This window comes from Tachyglossus aculeatus, chromosome 20 (assembly GCF_015852505.1).
Source record: "Tachyglossus aculeatus isolate mTacAcu1 chromosome 20, mTacAcu1.pri, whole genome shotgun sequence".
Taxonomy (NCBI): Eukaryota; Metazoa; Chordata; class Mammalia; order Monotremata; family Tachyglossidae; genus Tachyglossus; species Tachyglossus aculeatus.
Genome location: NC_052085.1, coordinates 6,214,990 through 6,239,957, shown reverse-complemented (window position 1 = coordinate 6,239,957; position 24,968 = coordinate 6,214,990). Strand labels below are relative to the sequence as shown.

At 45.9% G+C, this 24,968-nt stretch overlaps 1 protein-coding gene across 1 annotated transcript in view; it reads left to right on the top strand.

The window, feature by feature from the left end:
- The window catches only part of SOHLH2 (spermatogenesis and oogenesis specific basic helix-loop-helix 2), a 52,573-nt gene that overhangs the window by 15,734 nt on the left and 11,871 nt on the right, over window positions 1-24,968 (top strand). Inside the window, exons 3-6 of the mRNA XM_038761637.1 lie at window positions 20,382-20,599; window positions 23,322-23,383; window positions 23,468-23,572; window positions 23,947-24,049. Coding sequence (XP_038617565.1) covers window positions 20,382-20,599; window positions 23,322-23,383; window positions 23,468-23,572; window positions 23,947-24,049 — 488 coding nt within the window. The remainder of the gene's footprint in view (window positions 1-20,381; window positions 20,600-23,321; window positions 23,384-23,467; window positions 23,573-23,946; window positions 24,050-24,968) is intronic.

Genomic DNA, 24,968 nt, shown 5'->3' with positions numbered 1-24,968 from the left:
TCTTGTTTTGACTTGTGGCGTCATCTTCAGGGTGATTTGGGGCTCTGTACATCCCAAGGGAGGTCTGGGTATGTCACTATTGTAAAAGACCCTCTGCCACCTCTAAGGATCCTGCTGGGGCTGTACATGCCAAACATACCCAAAAAATGATAATACTTTTTATCTTTTCTTGCTCCTCCTCTTGTTTGATTGTTGGTTGGTTGGTCTTCTTCAGTAGCTGGGGTTAGATTCACCAAGAGTTCTTGCAGCTCCTCGCTAAGCCAAGGTTGAAAATACTCCCCGCTACCAGTCACTTAGATGCTTGCTCCTCTGAAGGAGAGAGGAATTGTTTCTGTGTGATGAAAAGAGACCCTTCTTTATCTCCCAGCACCTATTTAGCAGGTCAAAAGAAACTCTCAAACCCCAAAGCATCTCCAATCCCTTCTCTCAGCGACTGATGCGCTTGCTCTTCCTTCTAGCTTCAGCCTGGGGGTCGTCCATGTCCTTAGAGTTTCTGAGCCGGAAAGATCATATTGCTGCCAGGCAGTGTGGCTTTGTGACCCATGAGAATGGAGGATTATGGGTGAATGCACCCTCTCTTTTGAGCCTTCGTTGGCTTTTTTTTTTCCAGGAGGTATCTCTGGGATCCTGGAGCTTCAGAATGTTCCAGGTGAAATAAGAAACCCTCCATTTATTCTTGCTGGCTCTTCTAAAATGGCCTCTAAACCCCCAATTGCAGGTGGGGGTCAGAGGGTGGGATGGGGTCTGTCCTCTGTCTACACTAAAATGCTCCTTTTATTTACCTTTTGGGGGCAAAGTACGAAAGAAAAAGGAATCCTGGTACTGGTCACCTTGAGAGACCAGTACCGCCTTAAGAGAATGTTTTGTTCATTTGCCGCCCTTTGGAGGTTGGGGTGGAGGTGCATACTTCTGGAGAGAGAAAAAAAATGACCCGTCTGTCTCTGTATCCCCTTGGTCTTGCTGCCTGAGCAGATGTTGAAGTAAAACCGGTTTACTGTCCCCACTCAGTACTGGGTTTTGTGAAAGCACTCGAACAGCTGCAGTCAGAGGACCTTTCTGTCCAGGTCTTTCAACCAAGGTGCTGGGTGAGCCAGTTTCGGAAGCCGCCTGCGATGGACTTCCACTCTTCCAGAAGTCTCAGGTGGGAGAGCTTGCCCCCAAGAGACATGGAACTCACTGCTAGCAACTGCCTTCTTTCCTGGCTGGGGAATTTGGGGGGGCTGGGTGTTTTCTGGACTGCCATTCAGAGGGATGAACTTCACTGGAGGTGCAGTTTTCTCCCAAGGCATTCTCATGGATTGTTTCTGAGGTCTTTTGCAGTTGTTATTGCTGTGACTGTTGAGGACCTATTTTGTGCTTAACACAACTGGAATAGACACTGGGCACGTGTCTACCAACTCGGTTGTATTGTACTCTCCCAATTGCGTAGGACAATGCTCTGTGCACAGTAAGGGTTCAATAAATACCATGGATTGGGTATATTCAGAAAATACAAATGGTATTTTGGGGAGAGGAAGACAAGCACGTAAATCTCAAACATGAAAATGAGACAGTCTTCCATCCCTCTATGTCCCCATTCCCCAAACAGCAAAGACCTCTGGTGCTCTAAATATTTTATAAAGCTACTCCCTGTTTCATCTACTCTCCAGTCAGACAGTAGGGTGAGACTTAGGTACTATGATGTGGGTATGTCGTGGGTGGGTGATGTAGGGCCTGATGAAGAGCCACACTTTCTGTTTCACTGCCTACCAAAAAAAAACCCCTTCTTATCTGTCAGATGAGTAGCATTCTGTTCCTGAAAAAGGAGGGGCACCCTGGGAGGAGTCTGCTCCCTTAAAGTCATTGGGTTGGCCGTGTGAAGCAGTAAAGCATGGTTTGGTGTGATACTAATTTCACAGACGAGTTTTCAATATGGCAGTGTCAAAAACCCAGGCCTGTCTCCGATCCCTTTCCTTGGCACCTAAGTAGCTTGCTCTACTCTCTGGCTCACTCAGTCTTGAGGCTACTCAGGTGGTTAGTTTTTGGGCCAGAAAGGTATCCATATTACTGCCTGGCAGTGTGGCTCTATGACCCTCGAGAATGAGTTTATTTCTTACCTATTTAAGCATTCATTTGCTTATTTTTTCTTTTTGGGATGAGTGCGTATGCTTTTATTCTTTAACTTAGTATTCATTAGTTGTGTCCACTTGCCCTCCCCATTAGATTGTAAGGTCCTCAAGGGCAGGGACCTCATAATCCTAAGTGTCTAGTACAGCGCTTTGGACACAATAGGTCTTCAGTAATGCTGTTGAAGATTTCATGCATTAAACAAATACTTTAGGCAAGTCTGAAGTGTGGGAAAAGAGTTAAAGGCAGAACAAATTAATATGGAAGGCAAGGTAGTCCATCCAAGTAGACATTAATCATTTGAGCTTCATTAAAACTTTTGCCGTACTCCAAATTGCCCAAATAATTAAGAATTCCTAAAGTGTTCACTTAAACAGAGGTTGTAGGTGACCAACCTGCCTATGTTTTTGGCAAGTTTTGACTTTCCCTAAAGGGGGGCCTGAGGAGCAGAGCCTTGAGGCTGCCCCTCCAGGGTCCCTCCCCGTCTCGGTGGCACAGTCACCGAGTCCTCACCCCAAGGAGTCCCCTGTACCCTGGAGCAGCAGTGCTGTGCTAGAGAGAGCATGGTGCACACCCTTGGGCAGGAGTGGCTAAAGGCCTTCACGTCCCGTGGCAGTCTGGCAGAGTGTGGTGGCAGACCACACACTATATAAAGGCCCCACAGAACTGAAGTGTTGCCCAGCCTTCTCAGTGGCTGTAGACCCCTCACACAGGGATCACTTCTGGCTGCTGGAACAGTTCTGTCAATGCCAATTTGGGCTTAACACGACTGTATTAGACACGGGGTACGTGTCTGCTAACTCTGTACTCTCCCTGTTGCGTAGGACAATGCTCTGCACACAGGAAGGGTTCAATAAATACCGTTGACGAGGCATATTCAGAAAATACAAATGGTATTTGTGCGGTAGAGAAAGCAGCGTGGCTCAGTGGAAAGAGCACGGGCTTTGGAGTCAGGGGTCATGGGTTCAAATCCCGGCTCTGCCAATTAGCTGTGTGACTTTGGGCAAGTCACTTAACTTCCCTGTGCCTCAGTTAGCTCATCTGTGAAACCTCATCTGGGACAACCTGATCACCTTGTAACCTCCCCAGTGCTTAGAACAGTGCTTTGAACATAGTAAGTGCTTAATAAATGCCGTTATTATTATTGTTATTATTATTGTTTTGAAGAGGGGAAGACAAGCATATAAATCTCAAAGTGAGACCATCTCCCATCCCTCCACAGCCCCATTCCAAAAGCAGCAAAGACCCTGGTACTCTAAATATTTTTAAAAGCTACTCCCTGTTTCATCTACTCTCCAATCTGTCAGTCTGGAGCAAATTATTACTCCATTTCGGTAATAATGAGCTCTCTAAGAACACACTTGTAGGTATTAGAGAGGAACTATTACCTAGATCACTCCATTCTCATCCAATGAGGAAATCTAGAAGAAATGGCAGCAACAACTTTATGCTCTCCTTAACATATTTTCCACCCACTAAAGATGAAGGCTTATGTAGTATAATCAAATGGGAAGGGGGGTGTCACAGTATTATTATTAGTAATTATCAGTGAGGTGCAAAGAACAGAGATGACCTCCACCAAATAAATGCACAGCATGTTTGTAAAGGGTGAAACAGGAGAGGAATGTACAATAATAAAATATATGAGCTATTGCAGGATAAGCTAAAGTGGGGAAAACCATAAACATGAAAGACAGAAACATTTTAAGTGCTCAGGAAAAACTTGATTCTGACTGTGTAGACAGTGGCAAGTCTACAACAGAAGACAGATGGGCCTAACAATTTAGCAATTAGAGAAGGGGTGACTGGCCTTGTGAAGAGGCTTTCCCAGACTCATGATACCAAGAAGTAGAAATACAACCAGAACCAGACAGTGCATGAAGAAAATGTAATAGCTTGTCAAGTGATAACTTTTTCACGTTCATGAAGGGGTCCTGGGTTCTGCATTCATCTTATCAGCCACTATCCCCCTTATTATTATTATTACTATTAAGTGCCGTCAAGTTGTTTCCGATTCATACTGACTCTGTGGATGTACTTTCTCCAGAACGTCGTGTCCTCTGCCATAATCCGCAATTTTTCTAACGGTTATTCGGTTATCGTTGTTATGGTAGACTCTATCCATCTAGCTGCCGGATAGAGACCTTCCACATTTTCCCTGGACTTTTTCTAGTATTAGTGTCTTCTCCAGAGAATTAGTCCTCCTGATTATGTGTCCATAATATGCTAATCTAAGTCGAGTTATTTGGCCTCCCAAAGACCACTTTGGTTTAATTTGCTCTAAAATCCATTGGCTTGTTTTTTGGGCAGTCCATGGTATTTGCAAAAGCCTTCTTCAACACCATATTTCAAAGGAATTGGTGTTCTTTCCATCCTGTTTTTTCACCGTCTGGCTTTTGGGTCCATACATCGGTCTCTGGAAACACCATAGAATTGACAATTTGTATTTTTGTGACAATTGTTGCATCAGCACATTTCATGCCTTTGTCCAGGCTCTTCATAGTAAGTCTTCCTAGCATTAATCTTCAGCATATTTCTTAGCTACTAGTTCCTTTATTATTGATTATCGAAAATCTCACCTCCAGTAGCATCATCTTCTAACACAGAAGGATAGCTTTAGAATTCCACCACATGTATCCACATGGCCCCAAACGACACTTCTTAAAGGAGTGACTGTGAATTTCAGGCGTGTTCTCTCTCTCCTACTTATTTCATACGCCTTCCCTGACTTTAGGAACCAGTAATAAGTTTGTCTTTGTTAAAAGACTAACAGTCTTAGTCTGAGGAAATCCCTACTGAGATGCCCAAGACACTCTGTGATTTGCATTTTACACTAAGCATGTTTTTAATGTTCTCTTTGATAAGTATAGCATACATTCCCTCCAGAACTGAAAAAGCCAAAATTATTAATAGCTAACCCAGAGTTTTGCTTCTTGTTTTGACGCCTTCATTGACTCCATCGCCACTGAAGTGTGCCAGCCTCTAAAATCCCATCAGTAACATGCTACTCAGCTTGCTTCATCGTCACAAATCACGAACACCTATACACTTAAACATCCTCATACTTTTCCTTAAAGTAAGACCAAAACCTCATTTCCCCAGTGAGTGTGCAAGTGCCGTGTGCCCACAATGTTCACACCAGGACTGAGAGTATAGAAAATGCCCAAGTGGAATGCCAGCAGCAGCCCCCACTGTACTCTTGGGCCCTCCTCTCTCTCCCTCTCCACCAGCTTTCTGGGGGCACCGTTATGGTGAGAAGCCAGCTTTCAGAGGGGTTGAGGAAAGGGGCCAACCAGTCTTAGAAGACAGTGGGCATGCCACCCAGGGTCTCGAGGTGATGTAAAATGGGAGTGGCAGGGCTGCAGCAGCTGGTGACCAAAGTGAGAGCATATAGAAGGGACTGGGCACAGGTGACACAGCTCTTCCCCAGCCTGGCCCGACCCAACCCACCACGCCCCCACTGCCTCGGGTGCCCAGTTAGGAACTTTTCTTTATGGTGGGCCTGGTTTTCAGCACTTTTTCAAGCCAGTCTTTCCATCGGGTTCCCATAAGATTGCAGCCCTGGAACTGGGAGCACAGCTAGTGACATAGCCTCTCCTGAAACTCCCATTACCCCATCACTGTAGTCTTAACACCTGAATAAAGCCACCCACATAGTGTGGTAGTTATTAAGTGCCTACTAGTGACAAACACTGTGCTAAAGTCCTGGGGTAGAGACTAAGCTTGTTAGTCTGTGTATTGTTATATTGTACACTCCCAAGCGCCTAGTACAGTGCTCTGCACACAGTAAGTGCCCAATAAATACAATTGAATGAAGATACAAGGTAATCGGATGATCTCTGTTCCCCTGTGAGCTCACAAACTAAGGAGGAGGGAGAACAGGTACCGTATCCCTATTTTACAGATTAGGAACCTGAGGCACAGAGGGTGATTTATCCAGCAGACCAGTGGCAGAGCTGGGGCTGGAACCCTGGATCTCCTCAGCTCCCAGGCCCTTTCTCTTTACATATAGCCACACTGCGTCCCCAGCACACATGGTTGAAAAATGAGGATATGAGCCACTGAGCTGCCCTTTTCTGTGGAATTCCACCAGTTAAACAATCTAGGCCGTCTTTTTCAGAGAAAAAAGGATATAATCTTAGAACGTTCTAGTCCGGAACATATTTTCAGTAAGAATATAGTTTTTGACTGCGTAGCAGGCTCTGAGCACCTGTAAAAACATTCTTTGCAGCAGATGGTCATTTTTCTCCCCAAGCTCCTGGCTTTCATCTTTGTCATTTGCTCAGATACTCTGGAACTGAGCTACACTGACAGCAGTATAGTTTTTATTTGGCTTCAGCCATCTGAGAGATTCTTCAAGGCATCAGTCTGCAGCTTCTGCCGGCAGAGGCAGCTCAGGCGTGTAGCACTTGTCCTCATCGTAACGGTTGTTATGGTGGTGCAACCTCAAGGCCGGGGAACTGGGGATGATTTTGTATTCTGTCATCAGTCCATTTGTGGTTTTGCGGTTATCTCTGTCCAGACATGCACTGAACTCGTAATTCATCCTCTTAGAAGGGATGAGAGCAGATAAATTCACTTGCATCAAAGCTTTAAATACCTCGTTATGGAAGCCATCAGACCTTTAGTCTTGCCCACTGCTCTCAGTTCTTACTGCAGTCCCTCCGTCAGTCAGTCAGGCTGTCACCTGCTTCCAGGCACGGCTGCTTAGGTGATCTAGTTTCTCTCGTCTTGCCTTATGCCATCGAGTTGTTTCCGACCCATCGTGACGCCACAGACACATCTCTCCCAGGACGCCCCGCTCTCCATCTGCAATCGTCCTGGTAGTGTACCCGTAGAGTTTTCTTGGTAAAAATATGGAAGTGGGTTACCATTACCACCTTCCGCGCAGTCAACTTGAGTCTCCACCCTCGACTCTCTGCCATGCCGCTGCTGCCCAGCACGGGTGAGTTTTGACTTGTAGCAGATTGCCTTCCACTCGCTAGCCACTGCCCAAGCTAGGAATGGAATGGGTAGGCCTCTGCTTGACTCTCCTTCCCATGGCCGAGACTGGTAGAAGGCAGAAATTATTCCCTGATTAAGAAACTCTCTTTGAAGTTATGTGTGGCTTTTTTTTTTTACTTTTCCATCACTAGCATTTATTGAGCCCCAACTGTGAACAGAGTCCTGGACTATGTATGCAGCACTTGGAAGAGTATATTCAGTTTCAATCAACCATTGGTATTTATTGGGCAATTGTAGAGTGTAATACTAAGTGCTGGGACAGTTCTGCCGTAATGCATGTTTTCACTACGTTTTATGGCTGGAACCCAAATGCGTAAGGAACAGGGACTATGGAATGCCTGAGTTCAGTGTGCTCTGTTAGTGGAAGAAACTGCATGCATGGCACACGTGTGACATTGGAATCGGGGGCCTCAGGGAGCTTACAAAGAAATGTGGAAAACAGCTTGATTCAAAATTACCGTTAGGAGGGAAAAGATTAATACAACAGGTTATAACAAGAAAACGGTAAAACAGATGCGAATATACGGGTGATAGAGCTGTGAGTACATCAGTGCCGAGGGGGTAGTTGGAAGGAGAAGAAAATTAATTGAGGAAGTCCTTCTGCTGAAGGTGGGATTTCAGGGGCTTTGAAAATGGAGGGAAGCGTGGTACGGGCGATTTGAGGGCAAAGTAGGAGAGAGGTCAATTATGTAGCAGAAGGGTGGCCACAAGAATTTGGCCTCAAAAATCATTCGGCCTCAAAAATAATCCGTGGCACGAATTCTCTGTGGAACCAAGCATTGGTGCAAGCGGACCACCTTTTCTTCTATTCCCGTAAAGGACTAGCTGTGGTTTTCAGGTCAAGTGATGAAAGCAGCATGGCTATGAAAATTTTTCCAGCTAGAGTATTATTTCTTGAGTACTTACTGTGGGCAGAGCAATGTACTAAGCAGTACTGAATTGAATAAAGCACTCACGTTGTATCACCCATCCTGTTATAGGAAGAGGACTGTTGGCAGCTCTTGCTCTGTTGGAGCTCTCCCTAGTTAGGGCGGTCCTTCCTGAGCCATGGTCAGATTACTAGAGGTTCAAAGAAAACGACTGTGGTAGCTCATTGGAAGAAAAAAAAAATAAAGATGGGTTTTATTTAATCAGAAAGCGTTTTTTTGTAGATCTGTTTAGCAGGCAGGACTTAGTTGGAATCAAAGAAACCAAAGCTTTATTCACAATGAGCCCCATGGGTGGTCGAAGAGGCCTTCTCTAGACTGTGAGCCCGCTGTTGGGTAGGGACTGTCTCTATGTGTTGCCAACTTGTACTTTCCAAGCGCTTAGTACAGTGCTCTGCACACAGTAAGCACTCAATAAATACAACTGATTGATTGATTGATCTCAGAGCTTCCTGTATGGATTCCAGGAGTGGCTACAGCCCGGGCCTAGGAATCAGAAGATCATAGATTCTTATCCTGGCCCTGCTGCTTGTCTGTTGTGTGACCTTGAGCAAGTCACTTCACCTCTCTGGGCCTCAGTTACCTTATCTGTAAAATGGGGAGTGAGACTGTGAGCTGCACACAGTCAGGGACTTTGCCCAGCTGCACCCCACGCTGAGTACAGGGCCTGGCACAAAGTAAGCGCTTAATAAATACTATCGTTATTATTATTATCATCTCCCAGCCTGTGGGGAGGGCTCCGGTGCCCCCCTCCCCCTCGGTACGCAATTTTTGGGGCAGAGGCGCCAAGGGGCAGGGTGGCGAGGCCCGAGCTCCCAGGGCATTCTGCCGTCACTGGGGCCACCGCCACCCCGGGCCCCTTTACATTCATTCGGTCATATTTATTGAGCGCTTACTGTGTGCAGTGCACTGTATTAAGCGCTTACTAACCCCTTTTCCTCATCTCCCCTTCCCTTCTCCCCTGGAGAGGCAGTGTGGCATAGTGGCAAGAGCCGGGTCTTGGGAGTCAGACGTCGTGAGTTCTAATCCTGACTATGCCAACTGTGTGACTTTGGGCAAGTCACTTCACATCTTTTAGACTTTGAGCCCTTTTAGACTGTGAGCCCACTGTTGGGTAGGGACTGTCTCTATATGTTGCCAACTTGTACTTCCCAAGCGCTTAGTACAGTGCTCTGCACACAGTAAGCGCTCAATAAATACGATTGATTGATTGATCTCTGGGCCTCAGTTACCTGTAAAACGGGGATTAAGACCGTGAGCCCCACGTGGGACAATCTGATGACCTTGTATCCAACCCAGCGCTTAGAAAAGTGCTTGGCACATAGAAAGTGCTTAACAAATATCATTATTATTATTCCGCATCAGCTCGACTCGCTCCCCTTACTCTTCCCGCCCCACCCCGGTCCGCCCCACATTACTGATATGTATATATGTATGTAGCTATATATCTGAAATTCTATTTATGCTGATGCCTGCTTACTTCTTTGCATGTCTGCTGCCCCCCTCCCCCTAGACTGTAAGCCCGTTGTGGGCAGGGATTGTCTCTATTGCTGTATTGTACTTTCCAGGCGCTTAGTCCAGTGCTCAGCATACGGGAAGCGCTCAATAAATACTTGAATGGAAGGGGGATTACAGGATCCGCCGCGGAGGGAGGCGGTTGGGGGGGTGGTGGTGGTGGTGGTGGTGTGTGTGTGTGTGTGTGTGTGTGTGTGTGTTGTGTGCACCAGGTTCTGCACGCCCCGGCCGTCTGTGTGGTGGTGGTCGTGTGTGGTGGGATGTGGGTGTGTGTGTGTTGTGTGCACCAGTCTCTGCACGCCCCGGGGTGTGTGTGTGGGGTGTGTGCACCAGTCTCTGCACGCCCCGGGTGTGTGTGTGTGTGTGTGTGTGTGTGTGTGTGTGTGTGTGTGTGTGTGTGTGTGTGTGTGTGCCCTCCCCTCCCGCCTTACCTCCTTCTCCTCCCCACAGCGCCTGTATATATGTATATATGTTTGTACGTATTTATTACTCTATGTATTTATTTATTTTATTTGTACATATTCTATTTATTTTATTTTGTTGATATGTTTAGTTTTGTTTATCTCCCCCTTCTAGACTGTGAGCCCACTGTTGGGGAGGGACCGTCTCTAGATGTTGCCAACTTGGGACTTCCCAAGCGCCTAGTCCAGTGCTCTGCACACAGTCAGCGCTCAATAAATACGATTGAATGAATGAATGTGTGTGTTGTGTGCACCGGGCTCTGCACTCCCCTGCCGTGTGTGTGTGTGTGTGTGTGTGTGTGTCCCCATCCCCCCGGCCTTACCTCCTTCCCCTCCCCACAGCACCTGTATATATGTATATATGTTTGTACGGATTTATTACTCTATGTATTGATTTATTTTATTTGTACGTATTTATTCTATTTATTTTATTTTGTTAATATGTTTTGTTGTCTGTCTCCCCCTTCTAGACTGTGAGCCCACTGTTGGGTAGGGACCGTCTCTAGATGTTGCCAACTTGGGACTTCCCAAGCGCTTAGTCCAGTGCTCTGCACACAGTCAGCGCTCAATAAATACGAATGAATGAATGAATGAATGAAGTGTGTGTTGTGTGCACCAGGCTCTGCACGCCCCGGCTGTCTCTGTGTGTGTGTGTCCCCATCCCCCCACCTCACCTCCTTCCCCTCCCCACAGCACCTGTAGATATGTATATATGTTTGTACGTATTACTCTATTTTATTTGTACGTATTTATTCTATTTATTTTCTTTTGTTAGTATGTTTGGTTTTGATGTCTATCTCCCCCTTTTAGACTGTGAGCCCACTGTTGGGCAGGGACCGTCTCTAGGTGTTGCCAACTTGGACTTCCCAAGCGCTTAGTACAGTGCCCCGCACACAGTAAGCGCTCAATAAATACGAATGAATGAATGAATGAATGTGTGTGTGTGTGTGTGTGTGTGTGTGTGTGTGTGTGTTGTGTGCACCGGACCCCGCACGCCCCGGCCGGGCAACGCGTTCCCCCGCCTCCCTCCCTCCCTCCCCGCGCGCGCTCCCGGCCCGGGGAAGCGCGCCCCCGCCCGCGCGCGCGCCCGCCGTTCCGCCCGCCCGCCGGGTGGGGGCGTGAGTGAGGCCGGCCGGGGCGCGGCCCCGCCAGGCGCGAAGCCGCGCGGGCACGCGCCGCGCACGCGCCCCCCGCCTCCGGCCCCGGCCAAGGTAAGGGCCGCCGAGCGAATGAATGAATGAATGCATGAATGAATGACGGCGGGGGCGAGCAGAAGCAGCCCACGTGCTCCCACACGGGAGCGCCCACACGGGCGTCGTCACGCCCCTCCGGGACCAAACTCAGTCACCACCCACCCTCGGGGCAATGCCAGGAGGTGGCCCCGCACATCTTCCTCAATACCTGGGACCTCCTCCGCTCCCAATGGGCTGGGCCTCCCCATCGAAGACGGTAGTGTTCATTCATTCAGTCGTATTTATTGAGCGCTGACTGTGTGCAGAGCACTGCGCTAAGGCGTCGGGGAGTCGTCACACCCCTCCGGGACCAAACTCAGTCACCGCCCACCCTTGGCGCAATGCAAGGAGGTGGCCCCGCACATCTTCCTCAATACCTGGGACTTCCTCCGCTCCCAATGGGTTGGGCCTCCCCATCGAAGACGGTAGTATTCACTCATTCAATCATTAATTCATTCATGTCTTCCCCTCTTCAGACTATGAGCCCACTGTTGGGTAGGGACTGTCTCTATATGTTGCCAATTTGTACTTCCCAAGCGCTTAGTACAGTGCTCTGCACATAGTAAGCGCTCAATAAATACGATTGATGATGATGATTCAGTCGTATTTATTGAGCGCTGACTGTGTGCAGAGCACTGCGCTAAGGCGTCGGGGAGTCGTCACACCCCCCCCGGGACCAAACTCAGTCACCGCCCACCCTTGGCGCAATGCAAGGAGGTGGCCCCGCACATCTTCCTCAATACCTGGGACTTCCTCCGCTCCCAATGGGCTGGGCCTCCCCATCGAAGACAGTAGTATTCATTCATTCAATCATTAATTAATTAATTCATGTCTTCCCCTTTCAGACTGTGAGCCCACTGTTGGGTAGGGACTGTCTCTGTATGTTGCCAATTTGTACTTCCCAAGCGCTTAGTACAGTGCTCTGCACATAGTAAGCGCTCAATAAATACGATTGATGATGATGATTCAGTCGTATTTATTGAGCGCTGACTGTGTGCAGAGCACTGCGCTAAGGCGTCGGGGAGTCGTCACGCCCCTCCGGGACCAAACTCAGTCACCGCCCACCCTTGGGGCAATGCAAGGAGGTGGCCCCGCACATCTTCCTCAATACCTGGGACCTCCTACACTCCCAATGGGTTGGGCCTCCCCATCGAAGACGGTAGTATTCACTCATTCAATCATTAATTAATTCATGTCTTCCCCTTTCAGACTATGAGCCCACTGTTGGGTAGGGACTGTCTCTATATGTTGCCAATTTGTACTTCCCAAGCGCTTAGTACAGTGCTCTGCACATAGTAAGCGCTCAATAAATACGATTGATGATGATGATTCAGTCGTATTTATTGAGCACTGACTGTGTGCAGAGCACTGCGCTAAGGCGTCGGGGAGTCGTCACGCCCCTCCGGGACCAAACTCAGTCACCGCCCACCCTTGGCGCAATGCAAGGAGGTGGCCCCGCACATCTTCCTCAATACCTGGGACTTCCTCCGCTCCCAATGGGCTGGGCCTCCCCATCGAAGACAGTAGTATTCATTCATTCAATCATTAATTAATTAATTCATGTCTTCTCCTTTCAGACTGTGAGCCCACTGTTGGGTAGGGACTGTCTCTGTATGTTGCCAATTTGTACTTCCCAAGCGCTTAGTACAGTGCTCTGCACATAGTAAGCGCTCAATAAATACGATTGATGATGATTCAATCGTATTTATTGAGCGCTGACAGTGTGCAGAGCACTGCGCTAAGGCGTCGGGGAGTCGTCACGCCCCTCCGGGACCAAACTCAGTCACCACCCACCCGTGGGGCAATGCAAGGAGGTGGCCCTGGGCCTCCCCATCGAAGATGGTAGTATTCATTCATTCAATCTTATTTATAGAGCGCTTAATGTTTGCACAGCACTGTGCTAAGTGCTTGGGATGTACAAGTTGGTAACATCTAGAGACGGTCCCTACCCAACAGCGGGCTCACAGTCTAGAAGTATCCCCCTTCTAGACTGTGAGCCTGCTGTTGGGTAGGGACCGTCTCTAGATGTTGCCAACTTGGACTTATACAGTGCTCTGCACACAGTAAGCGCTCAATAAATACAATTAATTGATTGATTGATTGAAGTCCTGGGGACAGGCCAGTCAGAGACACAATCCCAGGCCTGATGGGGTTTGCAGTCCTAAAGGGGTGACCCACGCCAGACCATTGACAGGTAGCGAGGAGAAGGAGGGAAAGAGGGAGAGGTGAATAAATAGGTTCATAGAGGTTGTAAATAGGCACATCTACGTGCCTCAGGTGGCTGTGAGGACTTGCTGAGGCGGTGGTTGGGGGTAGGGCCTGGGAAGAAGACAATTAGAGTTGTGCTTCCTGGAAAAGGAGGGTTTTCAGGAGGACTCTGAAGTTAGTGGGGAGTTGTTTGGTAGATTTAAAGAGGGAGTCCGGATTGGGACGGAAGGGCGTGAGCAAAGTCCTTTCCCCAGTCCTTTACCATTGGACATTTACTGAGCAGGGAGAGCCACGCCCAATGTGTCCGCAAAGGGATTATATTTTGTGTTATGGCTATATGTATTCCAGCCAAAGAAGACCGGGGAAGCCCTGTGTAAGTTCTCCTGGTAGGAAATGAGTGTCAATAAACGATGTTACTTAAATAAGTTGAAGAAGTACCATTACTGGCCCTGGCCACCATTCTGCCAGCAACATATTCTGTTAGATGATGGCAACGGGGCCTAGAGTTATAGTTGCCCTCCTTGCCGTGCATCCTGATGCAATCACCTCCGCAAGGACACGATTTTCATTTTGCAATTTGGATATAGGATGATGAAAATATGAGAGTATGTGCTTCCCACAGCACAACTGTGCTCTGGGTTTAATGCAACCCCCAAGCTGGTATGATAGGATTCAGTGTAGGGAGAACGATTGTGCGCGTGTTTGTCACAAGGGTCAGAGGAGGATGCTGTTTTACCTCCCTGACTCAGCCCAGCTGTGCAGTATTGGGTGTTTCTTTGCATTTTTGCAATGTGACAATTCATCCCATTCTCCTATAATACGAAGGATGTGTTGTTGAAGGACCTCACGTTAAGGAGAACTAGAGGCATTGCGCCCACCCTTCCTCTCAGCACGTGGGTGCCTGAAAGTGGTTTCCTTCCATGACATGTCACTCAATCAATCAATGACATTTAATGAACACTCACTCTATGCAACATGCTGTACTGAACACTTGGGAGAGTGCAGTAGAGTAGACCAAGTAGGCCAAGGAGTTTACAACCTAGTGGAGCTCAGACAAGCTGGTGTCAGAAAGAAGGCTCCCAAATTCCCTAATAGCGTTCTAGCTAAAATGTAAAGTGAAGACAAGTATTCTGGCAGAAGTGTTTGGACTTAATGCAGCAAAATAACCACAAGTGTTGAGTATGAAGCAATCTGCTAGTGGTGAATGAAGCAATAATACCGTATAAGAATTTGTTCCAGCGTCAGTCACGGTAGAAATCCGTGAGTCGCTTACCCCCCAACCCATTGAATTAGTGGATATTAGAAGATCATTCTTCCCCAGCACAAGGGTTTTCAAGAATCCAGTTATTGTGCCATAGCAGATATGATAATTTAGGGATGTGTCATTTAAGTTTCTTAACTCTGCCCCCTACATCTCTAATGTTAATACTTTTGTGGTGTTTGTTCAGTGCTTACTATGTGCCAAACATTTTGGTATTTAGTGCTTACTAATGTTCCAAACATTTTACCGAGTACCTGCCTAGATACAAGATAGTCATATTGGTTGCAGTCCCTGTTCCACATGGGGCTCACGGTCTAAATAGGAGGGAGTCGGATTTAATACCCGTTTTACAGATGAGGAAACAGGCAAAGAGAAGAGAAGTGAGTTGCCCAAGGTCACAGAGCTGGGATTAGAATCCACGTTCTCCAACTCCCAGGTCCATCCTTTTTCCTCTAGGCTACATTGTTTCTTCATGCATTTTTCCCTCTAATTGTGTGCTCCTTGTCGATGAACTATCTCCCTTGAATCTCCTAATGCTTTCAATGTGGACAACTTCCTGGGGGAAACAGCCCTATATGTTTGCCATCTGCAGGATTCAGAAGCATTTCTTTGTGTTTGTTTTCAAACAGGCCACTTTCAATAGGCACTGCCTCTCCCTCCTTGTGGAGTTTGGTAAATAACTTGTGTGTGCGTCCTTTGTCTCTGCCCTGGTAGGCTTCATTCATGTCTTTTCTCAGTCTTTTTCTTTCCAGATGAAAGAGCCATAACTGGCTCTCTCCGTGTGTCTGCTGAGGCAGCTTCTCCCTCCTCTGTACCCTCCCCACCCAGTCCTTCCTGAAATGTGGTAACAGGAATCATATACTGTATTCCAGGAGCAGCTGTTCCATGGTTTTGTATAGTGGGAAAATTCTGCTTTTTTGTTTTCTGTTCCCTCCAAGGTTTTGTATAGCGGGAAAATTCTGCCTTTTTGTTTTCTGTTCCCTCCTTTGATTGGTCCCGAACAGGTGGTGATCATGGATGAGAAAGAAAGCAAATAGGCCTTTTCAGTAGAATATTATGATTCCTCAGGTTTTTTTTTCACCTAATCTAAATGCACAAGGACAGGTCTCCTGAAATTAAAGGGTTCTTCGTAAGGGATAGGCGATGCTCACCTGTTTTCCTAAGATCTATGAATGAAGAATGAAACAGTGCTCATTTTAGGCTTATTAAAGGAAGCAGGTATGGGTTTAACCTCGGGTTGAAATAGAAGGTCTACAAATGTAAAATAGGTACAGTAAAGACAGTTTTGCTCAGCTTGTGGAAGAGGGAAGCCTCTTTTTTCTTTCTCCAGGCATGACTGCTTAAATCCCCTACCTCCTGGGAGCCAGAGTCTAGCTATTTGCTCCAAAGCAGACCCCAGGCTTGCTGCTGCAGCTGCCGATTGTCAGCACTGCGCTTGATGATAACGCAGCCATAAATAACAACTCACCGAACTACAGGGGTGATTTGCTTTAAGCACTTCAGCACCTGCTGTTCCTAATTAAAGGATTATTACACTGCGGACTGCAAGCCACAGTCCAGTGTTTCGAAGTTCTAGAGAAGGGGGTGTAATCTGCATTTGGCCACGAAAGCCGGTTTCAGGGTGTGTCTGTGGCATCAGAAAACAGCGGTGTCGGATCATTAGAATGGGTTTATAAATCAGAGGGGTGTGTTTAAGGTAGGAGAAACCGTTTCTTAAAATTATCGTGCATACGTAATGTCAGCACAAGGTTAACTGAGGATCTTTGTCACTCTGACTAATGTGTGGTTAGAAGTGAACATAGCGGTTTATTGCAGCAAATTGCATCCCAGAAATTTGTTTCCAATACTCTCCCCTATACTGGGCCATACTAGATCAATGGTATTCAGATTAGTATCTTTGGGTCACAGTGGAGGGGCAAACTCCCCATGACCTCAATTTCCTGAAGGTGAATGAAAAATTCAAATTCAAGTTTTAATTAAGTTGTTAAACCTTAAGATGGCATGTTTAGCTAGTACGGTATCAGGCTGTTTTCCAAGATTTTCCTCCTAAACTGTCCGTCACACTGCATCCTGACACTGACTTTTAGGGTGTATTATAATATGCAAGGTATCCTCTAGAGTTCTTTACATTTAGGATTTTACTGGGTCCAAACTCTGTATGCTGTGGAAAAGATGTACAGTCCATAGATTTATAACTTAAATTTGGTTTTGCCCTCATAGATTACTTCTGGGCATTTGCTTATTTTCTTGCAGAACAATCAGTCAGCCAATCAGTGGTATTTATTGAGTGCTTTCTGTGTGCAGGGTGCTGTACTAAGCGCTTAGGAGAGTACAGTTCAACAGAATTGGTCGACACATTCCCTGCCCACTACGAGCTTGTAGTCTGGAGGGGTAGGTAGACATCAGAACAAAAAAATAATTTGCAGATATGTACTTAAGTGCCTTGGGGCTACAGGGCGAATACCAAATGCCCAAAGGGTCCAGATCCAAGTGCATAGATGACTCTGAAGGGAGCTTTTGAAATACCAAAATTTCAAAAATTTCTGTTTTTAAAAGGGAACATTTGCAAATAGGCCCTGAACTTAAAGGGATTCTGACTTGAGAATGAAGGGAAATCGCTTTTGGAAAAAAACCCAAGGGTTTGGGAGTTCCTTACTCCTAGACTTGTACTTAACTCATCCTTGTAGGTCAGAAGAAGATCCAGTGAAACAGATGGTCCCTACGTCAGCCCTCCTTTACTAGAAAGCATTTGTCATAGTTGGCTTTAGCCATTCCCTTTGTCTGAAGGCAGGGGACCGTGCTGGATGATTTCCTCAAAGCCCCTTCCAACTCTGGTGTTCACTCAATTTAACGTGTTTACTGAGCACTTTCTGTGTGGAGGACACTGTATGAAGCACTTGAGAGAGTACATTATAACAGATTGGGAAGAAATATTTCCTGCCCACAAGAAGCGTACAGTACAGAGGAATTCATCGAGAGTGTAAGAATTAGAACCTTGGCTTATAGCAGCCAACTTTATAGCGGAGAGACCTAGACTTACCACCAGCAATATATTCATTCATTCATTCATTCGTATTTCTTGAGCGCTTACTGTGTGCAGAGCACTGTACTAAATGTTCAACTTCTAGAGCAGTTCCACAATGCAACCTACACCCAGTCCACCCAGTTCTCCCTTAATGCAGAGATTACGTTCTGCAAGCTCTTTAATTCAGGGCTCTGAACACATCAGTGCTCAATAAATACCACTCATTGCTCGACTGATTGTAGAACCCTAGGTTAAATAAATTCACACTGTAGGACTCACCTTGTGCCCGAAGCTGTGTGTATACACATAACCACTTCTGTTAACACTGCGTCACAGTGTATCCAGACGTGTATGCACTGTCAAAGGTACGTTGCCTAATTTTGCTCTTGGTTTTAAGATAATGAAATACGTAATGAAAATAGATTTTCAGGTAGAACTAACAGTAAGTGGCAGGGCAGCCTCAGCCAGTGAAGTCCTGAAATGGTTACAGCACTATCATTAAAGCACCATCTATATCACATGACACCCTTGGTGAGCAGGACATGAGAGAAGGATGGATAATGTCAAGACACCCAAAAGTAAAGATGGAATTTCTTCTCAGAAATGGGTCAGAAGACACTTAAGTGTAATTGAAACGTAAACTCAAAATCATGGCCTATCAGTGGACAGTGTGGGGGACAGTTTACAGAAGACAGGTCAGCTTGGCGTTTCGCAAACCCAAAATGGGGGGAGTGGCATAAAGCAGATGTGAGGGTAGGAATATTTAAAGGATTTGAGATGTTGGCAGCAGTACCTCCTGGAAGAGCCCTGCAGGGACTGGAATTCTGGGGTTCATCCATAGCTGAGGCTAATGCTAGGGCCCATGTCTATCAAGCAATCGGTATTTATTGCACACTTTTTGTGTGCAGAGCACTATACTAAGTGCTTGGGAAGCAGCGTGGCATACTGGATAGGCTACCGGCCTGGGAGTTAGAAGGACCTGGGTTCTAATCCCGGCTCTGCCACTTACCTGCTGTGGGATCTTGAGCAAGTCACTTCACTTCTCTGAGCTTCAGCTTCCTCCTCTGTAAAATGGGGTTTCAGTACCTGTTCCCCCCCTTACTCAGACTGTGAGCCCCAGGCGGGACCTGATTATTTTGTATCAAGCGCTTAACAAATATCACTATTATTCTTGTTATTTTTATTACAAGGCAGTTGAATTGGTAGGTACGATCCCTGCCCTCAAGGAGCTTACAGTCTAGAGGGGAAGACAGACATCGAAGGAAATTACAGATAAGGGAAATGGCAGAGTATAAGGATATTGTGCTGTGGGGCTGGTGGTGAGGTGAATATCAAGTGCTTCAAGGGTACGGGTCCACGTGCAGAAGGGAGAGGGAATAGGGAAAGTGAAGGCTTAGTTGGGGAAGGCCTCTTGGAGGAAATGTGATTTTAGTTGGGAAGAGTGATGGTCTGTCAGATCTGAAAGGGGAGGGAGTTCCAGGCCAGAGGATGGATTTGGGTAAGAGGTCTTCAGTGAGACATATGAGATTGAGGTACAGTGAGTATTCAGCCCAACTCCCATTTTTCTGATGGCTGGGCCCAAGTGGACTTTGACCATTAGAGGTTGAGCTTTTTGGAACTTTGCTCACTCAAAAATAAAGCTGTCATCTTCGGTCTGAGGTGACGACCGCAACTCCCAGCAGCACCTGTCTGATACGGTCTGTCTGACATGTACTAATGTTAAATCTCTGTTCACATTTGAACTTACCTGGCAGTCTCTTCAAGTGGGATCAAAGGCCCCATATCAGGTGGGAACTGGGGCCCCAGATCATCAATCGTATTTATTTATTTATTGAGCGCTTACTGTGTGCAGAGCACTGTACTAAGCACTTGGGAAGTACAAATTGGCAACATATAGAGACAGTCCCTACCCAACAGTGGGCTTACACTGAGTGTGGGCAAGTCTGATCCACTGAGTCACGGCAAGGGGTCTACCAGGGCTACCCAGGACTGTGCCTTCAGGACTGATCCTGATCTCCAGGAAGATTTTAGCACATCATAGGGTCGGTCTATTGATCTGTGAGCATTTTATGTAAATATTCTAATTTTTAAACTACCTAACCCTCAAAGCCAAGGATCATGCCTTTTATATCAAGCCTGTCAATTACAGAGTCAGAGTCCTGGAGGAGAGGACGCCCAATTATTTGACTCTAGGAGTGTGACCACCGCCATGATCTGTGCTCGCATTTCTTTTCCAACCACACTCCTCCCTCCAAGCCCCTCGAGTCAACGTATCTGTTAGATTAACTGAGCATAAACATTTAAATGATGCCACCTGAAATTCCCGCTCAATTGAATCGGAGTGGCTAGAGCAGAAGTTTATTGCTCTCCTTTGTCTAGGGACTCTTTGTCTGAAAGACAGGCAGTCGGGTTTTGGATAGCCATAATAATCCCCTGTATCACAGTGTGAAATGTACCTCTGCAGCAAGAAGAGACCCAAACTTGAAGGGGAAAAAAGCAGCATCTGCTATTACTAAAAATAGCACAGGCAATAGAATGGCTTTTGCTGCCTGGCTGCATGTGGGTGTGGGTGTGTGTTCGTTCACAGCTGTGAATTTTCTATGGACCTGAATTGTAATTGCATTTTTTTCCCCTTCCTCTCAGGCCAAAATAGCACTCCTATTAGTTGGAGGAGATGCTGCTGTTGGGAACACGGCAAATACCATTCAGAGATTATTTTCAGAAACAGCCAGCATTACTATCACTATTAGTGATGTGAAAGGGGCAGCAGTATTTTTGGATGATTACAAATTCAACATGGTATTCCTTCAGATGAATTCATCACCAACTGTAGAGGAATTAGAAACCGTCAAATTAATAAGGTAAATACCCCAAAACACTGAAGTATGTTTCCCTTATTCCGGGTCCTAACTGTAGAAAAGGTGCAGTTCTAATTCTACTTTGTGGCTTTTTTTGGAATGATTTGCAGAATGGGGCTGGCGAGTAGTGGGGGTCTCCATGTGCTCCTCAGGGGGGATGTACCCAGTGTGTCTCAGAAGGCATTTGCTTTCTGTTGGTTCACACTCACCCGTTTGCTGCACTGTTTTGAAGAGAATCCTTTCTCTTTAATTACAGCCTTTCCATTTACACAAAAATCCAACTGAAGGAGTAAGAAGATGTGGAAGCTTGGGAAAGGACTAGCTGTTTGTAGAAAGTGGTTCTCATGTACAAGCACTTAGTATAATATTCCACATGCATTAGGCGCTCGATAAATAACATTGATGATTTTGGCTTTCTGGGAGTGGAGCCTGTGAATAGGAGATCCATGCCCCCCACCTTAAGTTAAGGGCTGGAGTCTCTGCATTGTATAAGTAGTGCCTGATGAATTGGCACAGCATCCCCCAGTGATTTTTCTGCCTTGCACGGGCCTGGGTGTCAGAAGGATCTGGGTTCTAATCCTGCCTGTGTCACTTGTCTGTTGTGTGACCTTGGGCAAGTCACTTAACTTCTCTGCACCTCAGTTACCTCATCTGTAAAACGGGGATTGAGACTGTGAGCCCCATGTGGCATAGAGACCGTGTCTAACCCGATTAGTTTGTAACTGCCCCAGTGCTTAGAGAAGTGCTTGACACACGGTAAATGCTTAACAAATACCATAATTAGTTTAACAGTTTGCGGCCCCTCTACAGTTTGCTCCGGTTCCCTTAACTTGTGTGTCACAAAAAAAATTTGTGATGTAGGAATTGCTCTAATATCTTCCTCAATAAAGGCCAGACCAAAGACTCAGCTGATGCAGTAATCAAGGCAGGTTAGGATAAGTGCTTGGATTAACATGTTCCTTGGCTACCCATTCAGTCCGGCAATCTCTTCACATTTGTGTGTATATATCTCTGAAAAACCTTGATTGCAGTGTGTTCTGCCCACGGAAAGCGCTCAGTAAATACGATTGAATGAATATGTCATTTTTAGATTGTAAACTCCCCAAGGACTGAGACTGTGACTTGGGCAGTCAATCATTGATATTGACTGAATGCTTAGTTTATGCAGAATACCATAGTAAGTGCCTGGGCAAGTAAAATACAACAGCGTTGAGAGATACCCTGCCCACAGCAACCTTACAGTCTAGCTTACAGTTCTTCTTTTGTAAACTCATGAGCATCCAACTAATTCTGTTTACTGCTAAAGGCCAGTGGTGGTCAGTCTTAAGCTGAAGTGTGCACTGCATACTCCAGTAAGAAATGATAGCCGAATTTGATCTAGGTTTGAGTTGGGAGGCTAACCCTAGGATCTCAGATGAGTCTCTTTAAGTTATAATTGGGAGAAGAGTTTGAGAAAAGTTTGGAGTTGGTGAGGGAGGGGAAGGAAAGGAGAATCAAATACACTGAAAAAAAAAAAGGACCAAAAGCCCCCATTAAAATCCCAGAATCCAAATCATTATCTTAATGCTCCTGCAAGCTCTGAACCCTCGTTTCTCATTTAGCTTATTGATTTGGGGGGGGGGGGAATGACTGAACAGCTGAGCTTACAGCCACAGTGGTGGATTCTGGGAACTCTACTGATTAATGGTTACATCTCTATCCAAATCTACAATCACTACATTCCTGGAGGCAAACTCTTTTTGGTTGGAAATTGATTCTAGATTAATAAAAAGACAAAAGTGCTGACTTATAAAAGCCTTGGATTCTGAGAGTAACCAGTGCATTAAATCCATATGCCCCAATCTGGTCCATTTTATTGTTGGCAATAAGCAGTTTTTGTTATTTGATTTTGTAAAATTAGACATGTAGTGACCATTTATTGGGACTTGTGGCTGAATGTGCAAGTTTAAAATGTCATATTAAGGAAATTCAAAATAACTGGGTAAGATACATATATGTACACACATTTTTTCGTAAGGTAGGCTTTACCTTACGTCGTGCTATTCTCTTCCACTAGGCACGCTCCACTCCATTCCTCCCTCCCCATCTTCTCATCTCTCTTCACTTCTCCCTGCCACCTTTTCCACAAGATTCACATGTTTGAACCAGGTGTGCTGTTCCCTGTGTCTCCCAAGGCCTCCCACACTCTGAGGTTCACCCTACTTCACTTTCCAGCCCCAGTGAAACATCACTGATTTGGACTTCTCTGCTCTTTTTTAAATGGGATTTGCTAAAGGCTTACTATGTACCAGGCACTGTACTGAGTGCTAGGGTAGATACAAGACAATCAGGATGGCCACAGTCTATGTCCTACATGGGGTTCACAGTCCTAATTCCCATATTAAAGATGAGGGAACTGAGGCACAGACAAGTGAAGCGACTTAGCCCGAGGTCACACAGCAGTCAAGTAGCAGAGCCAGGATTAGAATCCAGGTCCTTTGACTCCCAGCCCCATGCTCTTTCCACTTAGAAAGACTGTTCTTTCTCTGCTTCCCTCACCACTCTTCTAATCCAGTGGATCGGGATTCAACTTGACTCAGCATCTATTGTTTTTTTAAATGTCCGATTTGTTTTAAATGCATTTTTAATTCTTATAGAAAATCATCCCCTTACTATATGCTTAATAAGTTAAATCCTTGAATTGAGACTGCCAGAGTGATCTCACCACTTGATTTTTCCTCCTTAGATTCAGAAAAAAGAAAAATATACATTTGCTGTTTGTAATTATCATCCCTGTAAATTTTGAAGGTACGTAACTTCCAGATCTATTACTCTTATTTCTTTTCTTCAAATGAAATACCTAAAGTCAACGTTTAATCCAAAAATCTTTAGATTGTATTTCAGGGCATGGAGCTGATATTATCTTAACAGAACCTCTTACACTGGAAAAATTGGATGTTGTGGTAAAATACTGGAGATCTCCTTTGTCAAATACTGGTAAGTGGGGAACAAGGGAACTTGGGTTTTCTTATTCAGAAAGTTCCTTAGTTCATTCGCTATGCCATAGATTCACAGTTCAGTACTGGATTGGAGTAGAGTAAGTTGACTGTAAAGAGATGAATGACATCTGTTTTCCTCTGCCTGACAGATTTTTTTCATGCACCGTCCTTTTTGGTTCATTTAACTCTTTTTCCAGAGGAAAAGCTATATATCACATATGACTTTTGAAGCAAAGTACTGTAAAATCTGTTGATTGAAAAGACACAACTCCTGGACTGCTTAGAATGTGTAATTTGTGTAGTTATTGTCAATTCTTGGAACTCTAAAACAGATCTGAAAGCAAGCTGGATATATTTTTCTTTTAATTTCAGATGAGGATGGAAGTAAAAGCCCTGGAGGAAACCTTGAACTGTCACGGCAAATGTCTTGCGATTCAAGCCTGACACACTGTATCACTGATTTAGTCACTTGTGGGTTAGTTTCTTGTACTTCTCTGAGCTCAAGAAGACCCTGACGCTTTTTTTAAAGTAAATTTTTTAAATGATCAATAATATGTCAGAAGGATGAGGCTGTAAGATAGGTGCAGGTAAATTAAGAGTGCAGTTAGCATTTTTTTATTCTCCCGTTGGCAATTTCTAGGAGAATGAGGGGCTGGAAAAGAGGGCAGAGAAGAATACTTGGGGGGGCGGGCACCGGGCTAAATGTTATACTGCACTTAGCCTGTTGGAAGAAACTTATCTGCCCCACGGGCTTCAGGTCCCTGGGATTCAAGCATCGGATGTACATCCCAGGATTGACCCGAAGCCTGGAGTAATTAAATAGCTTTCCCAAGGTTAAGGATGGGGTGTTCAGGAGGTGGGGATGTACAGGGCAGGTGTCTGCTATCATTGGCAGGCCCTTCTGCCCCAGGGGAGTTAGCTAGATCATTCTGCCAGCCACGCTGGCCCCTGGCATAGGAGTCTGGAATGGCTACTAGTCCCCTACCACCGGGCTTCTGAAGGGTCACCTGCTCTGCTTCTCTTGGCCACCTTCTCCACCCACTCATGCCTCTGCTTGGTTAGCCTGGACCACCCGATGGGTGTCAGCACCCTGAGGCAGGAGAGTGGCATGGGTATAGCAGAAGTACCACAGGAATGAGGGTAGAAGGGGTAACTTCAGAGGGGTAGCTATAATCTCCCAGCCTGGAGCTGGCAATTGCTCTCCCTTATTCTTCGCAGCCCCTCTTAAATTGGAACAGCAGCTAAGGGAAAATTGCTAACCTGGAAGTTCTGTTCATTTGGAAAAATGGCACTTTTCCCACTTCACTATTTTCCAGATTCTTCTAAGCAGCTGGTTGCTAGATGCCCAGCAGAGGCATCACAGGAATTTGTTTGTTTGTTTCACGTATCCAGCA